Source organism: Tarenaya hassleriana, unplaced genomic scaffold (genome assembly GCF_000463585.1).
Source record: "Tarenaya hassleriana unplaced genomic scaffold, ASM46358v1 Cleome132, whole genome shotgun sequence".
Taxonomy (NCBI): Eukaryota; Viridiplantae; Streptophyta; class Magnoliopsida; order Brassicales; family Cleomaceae; genus Tarenaya; species Tarenaya hassleriana.
Window position 1 is genome coordinate 66374 of NW_010963717.1, and position 4501 is coordinate 70874.

At 41.8% G+C, this 4501-nt stretch overlaps 1 protein-coding gene across 3 annotated transcripts in view; it reads left to right on the forward strand.

Moving 5' to 3' along the window:
• Nucleotides 1–4501, forward strand: part of LOC104807924 (bax inhibitor 1) — a 7474-nt gene continuing 2973 nt past the window's right edge. The window contains exons 1-12 of one of the 3 annotated variants that reach the window (XM_010533372.1): nucleotides 1–420; nucleotides 573–640; nucleotides 730–1623; nucleotides 1758–1824; nucleotides 1925–1987; nucleotides 2083–2146; nucleotides 2243–2423; nucleotides 2514–2603; nucleotides 2942–2969; nucleotides 3055–3582; nucleotides 3661–3722; nucleotides 4229–4305. In XM_010533372.1, coding sequence (XP_010531674.1) covers nucleotides 15–420; nucleotides 573–640; nucleotides 730–1623; nucleotides 1758–1824; nucleotides 1925–1987; nucleotides 2083–2146; nucleotides 2243–2423; nucleotides 2514–2603; nucleotides 2942–2969; nucleotides 3055–3582; nucleotides 3661–3722; nucleotides 4229–4305 — 2528 coding nt within the window. In that variant the 5' untranslated portion in view covers nucleotides 1–14. The remainder of the gene's footprint in view (nucleotides 421–572; nucleotides 641–729; nucleotides 1624–1757; nucleotides 1825–1924; nucleotides 1988–2082; nucleotides 2147–2242; nucleotides 2424–2513; nucleotides 2604–2941; nucleotides 2970–3054; nucleotides 3583–3660; nucleotides 3723–4228; nucleotides 4306–4501) is intronic. The other 2 variants (XM_010533373.1, XM_010533374.1) reach the window with 2 other exon arrangements.

Below are 4501 nucleotides of genomic sequence, written 5' to 3' on the forward strand. Positions count from 1 at the left end.
TCTCAAAACTTGCAATGTCGGAACCGGGTCAACTCAAGACGACGACCGCCTCAGGCGAGTCACTCGCTCTCGCCATCACCGAGTCAGATCGCGACGATCAACGCTATGAACAAGCCTGGCAACTGTCTCATCTCCTTTTCTCCATCGGCTGTCCTACACCTGTGACGGATCTCGCTTCGCTGTGCACCCACTTCCAAGCTTCGCCGGAGCTCGTCAAATTACTCTGTTCCATCCCTAATTCTCCGATCTCGCTTGCCGGCAATGGCTTCTACGTGACTCTCTCTTGCAGGTTTCTCTCGGCTTGTGCTGCGCAAGCGTGGAGTTTGCGGCTGTCGTCATATCCTATAACCCCACAGATCAGGAATTTCCTCGATTGGAATCTCACGATGCCAAATTCATATGTTATCGGTCGCTTGAGAGGTTGATAGTTTGGCTTTCTGAGTATATCAGATCTTTTGCGTCTGAAATTGTGATTTCTCGGTTAACTGGTGTTATATAACTTTTCCTTTTGAATCTCTGTTTCGGATTAACTGGTGTAGAGTTTTGGATTGACAATGATAATGAAAATGCAGAAATCGATGAAGAAGAGGAGCTTCAACTCTCGCCATTGCCAAAAAGAATCCGAAGGGATTCTGAAGAGGTAATCTCTAAACTGTTGCTTCGCAGGGTAAACTTGATTTTGATATTATTCAAATCATCGTTTCATGGAGGAATCGACGTTTTATGTAGGCGCATAACCCCGTAATGGCCAGCAACAGTAGAATCATTAATGAACAAGCTGATAATTTGCTAACTGTGGTCAACGGGTCCATGGTAGAGACCCTTGCGGCTCTTGAATCCCGAGCATTGATGTTCAGATGCAACCACGAGGTTCCTTTCCTTTTTCATGATGTAAATTCTGCAAAAAAACTAGAGCAATCTACCAATGGCAAAGAAATAGTGGTTCAAGAGCCTTGTGCGTGTCCTCAGACACGAATTCTTGATCATGATATTCTTGACGCAAGTTCAGTGGATGCAAGTCACATGTATTGCATAGAGGAAACCAAGCAAAGCACTGCAGGTCCAGTAGAGGCCGCAGATTTTAAACAAGTTGAAGTTGCAGATGTTAGTCCACTCGATATTGATGGTTGTAATCAACTTGAAATCGGGGATTTTGGCTATCCATTTAAGGTGACGGTTGGGGAGATTGCTGAAAAGCAGGGAATTATTGAGGGCGATGAGGAGGATAAGGACGATATGAATCTGTGTTTGAAAGGCAAAACAGGAACTTACTTTCTTCCGTCTAATGAGGTTGCTCCTTCTATACCATCAGAAAGTGTGTTAAGATCTATAAACATGGCACCAGACAGTGAGGATAATGCCTCTTCGAATCATAACCCACCTAAGAAAGAAGATCCTGATGAAGTTGTCTTCTCTGCCCCTGCTGGTGAGCAGCCATTGAAGCCTTCTACCACAATCGGGAATGAAACTAGGTCTTTGGATCACAAAATGCAGGATCTTTGTAAACCCTTTGAAAACAAGAAAGCTGCCAGTGTTTCCCCTCGGATGCAGCAGAAGAAAAGAATCAAAGGGCCCCAGAAGCCAAAGCAGACCCAAAATAGCATTCGACTTAAAGATAAGAAGGTACTGGTTGCTTTCTTCTTAAGTTAGCCCCTTTCGATTTCGTTTTTTCTCCCAAATGGCTACTATGCATTAATATTTAACATTTGAAATGCCTAACTTCAGCAGTATATTAATTTCTCATATTTGTTGTTTAGGATCAGTCAGAGCAAAACACATTTCCATATTTTGAGTCTTACATTATTGAAGAGGAAGAAGGTTCAGGTAAAGATTTTGTGAGTATTTGTGTATATTTCTGTTATGCAAAAGCCACTTCTCTCGCTGTAGCTAATCATGGTGCATCTGTTGAACTTCTAAACGGCAGGCGGTTATGGAACTGTTTACAGGGCTAAGAAGAAAGGAGAGGGAACTAAGGTTGCCATTAAATGTATGTGAGCTGAATGATATGAAGCTGTATACTGACACTGCATCACATGTGTTTTCAGTAGTAAGAGTTACCTCGTGTTTTTTTTTTCCATGCAGGTCCCCATGCAGAAGCTCAGAAGCAGTATGTTAATAACGAACGAAGGATGCTGGAGCGCTTTGGGTATGTATGATCTGACATCAAAATTTCCACTCTACTTCAAGACTTCAAGTCCATTTATATGAATTTATCTTAATGTGGGGTTGTTTTTGTTTAAAGCAGAGGAAAGAACTTTATAATAAAGTATGAAGGCTGTCTCAAGAGTGGAGATTCTGATTGCTTTATACTTGAACATGTTGAACATGACAGACCCGAGTTATTGAAGAGAGAAATAGACGTGTTCCTGCTACAGCGGTATGGTTACTGCATGTTCAGTGCACTGGCAAGTCTACATAAGCAGGTAGCAGCAAGACTTCACTACTGACGACTCTCATTTATTTCAATCACGGAGCTAACCTGTTCAAATGCTTTGCTCTCTGCACACGCAAAGGGCGTTGTTCATAGGGATGTCAAGCCGGGAAATTTCCTTTTCTCTCGGAAGACGAACAAGGGCTATCTCATAGACTTTAATCTTGCAATGGTATGTATATATATGGTGTTTCACCTTCAACATCAACATCAACATCGCTTTAATCCCAAGTTTTTTTGGGGTCGGCCGCATAAATTCTTTGTTTCCACTCATTTCGATTTTGGATTTAACCTTCTGAAATTTGCAACATCTCTAAATCGTTTCACCTTCTCTTAAGAAATTTCTTTTATTGTGGGAGTTATTGCAAATAGTTTTCTTACAATAGGACCAGTTTCTAACTGATGTTTGTGTTTGTCTATCTGTTTTTTTGTTATGTATACATACATATATTCTGTTTCCGCAAATCGACTCTGTAATTGAGTGTTTGTCTTCTATGGCTTTTGAAACAGGATTTGCACCAGAAATACTTGAGAACTGGTAAACTTCTCTCTGCTTGGATTACACACTGATTGATATTGCTGAGATGTTTTAAAATAATGATATCTGTTCTGTGTTTTTGTAGATAAATCTAAATCGGTCTCAAATTTAAACTCTAATCACGCTGCACCTCAATACCCTGACTCTGAGCTTCCAACCACCAGCAAGAAGCATCACACATTGCTTAAATCAAAGAACAACGCAAACTCTGTGACCAACAAATCTCCCCAGACAACTTTAGCGCCCAATAGCCTGAAGAAGGCTGTGGGAAAGATTCGGGCTCAAAATGACTTGAGTAGATGGGACCGCTTCAACAGCCAAGGGGCTGATGGTTCTGGTTTAACTTCGGTAAAAGAGGTGGCCGGCACGAGGAACAACCCTTCAGGTGACAAGAAGAGAGAGCCTTTACCGTGCCATGGAAGGAAAGAGCTCATACTCTTTCTGCAGGAAACAATGTCTGGTTCGAACCATGAAGTATCCAGAACACCTGCATCTATGAAGAAGCGCATTGCTGCATTGCCCAGGGAAGCTCACAAGGAGCTTCTTTATCTGACACCAATGCCGTTGCTTTCTAATAGCCTTCCTGTAGCCGGGGCGGGTTTAACCAGCAAAGGTATATAACTATTTGTAGTGTAATGTTGCTGTTAGAGTTTCCTCCCTCGGTCCTTTTATGGTTTTTTGACTTCTCTAGGAGGTGTAATCCAGAAGAAAGATGGCCCCTGTGCTGGAACCAAAGGCTTCCGAGCTCCCGAGGTACATTGATTGTAACTATTGCCAATGTGCCATTGCATATGTGTATCTATAATCTTGTTTTGTAGTACCATGAGAGCTTCTTTCTGGATGTCTGTTCACACACACACACACACATTGAGCTTGAGCTAATGTATGTATCTTTATATGAATCCAGTCCACGGTTTTGCCCTAACCACTGCCATAATAGTTCTTAATTCAGTTTGCATGAGGCCTTAGACACTCAAACCTTTAAAAGCTGCAAATTATGGATTCTGAATTTAGTCCATTGTGGCTTGTTCATGTTGCATATTCTGCTCTGAGCATCATTGGCCTAGTAGGATTGGGGTGGGATTGATCCAACTAATGCCTAATCAACCCATCAGTTGTCCAGATCAATGGCTTTATTAATAATTGTTTGATATAGGAAGCTAACCCATGAAACATATACATCTTGCATCTTGAGAAGAGAAGAAAGAGGTTTCCGCTTTGCCGGGCTAAAGAACCGTTACCGCTTAATGGTTTGGCAGGTTTGCTTGAGATCTTTGCACCAAGGCCCGAAGATAGACGTGTGGTCAGCTGGAGTCACTCTGCTATACCTAATGATATTTGTTGTTTAGGATCAGTCAGAGCAAAACACATTTCCATATTTTGAGTCTTACATTATTGAAGAGGAAGAAGGTTCAGGTAAAGATTTTGTGAGTATTTGTGTATATTTCTGTTATGCAAAAGCCACTTCTCTCGCTGTAGCTAATCATGGTGCATCTGTTGAACTTCTAAACGGCAGGCGGGTATGGAAGAGA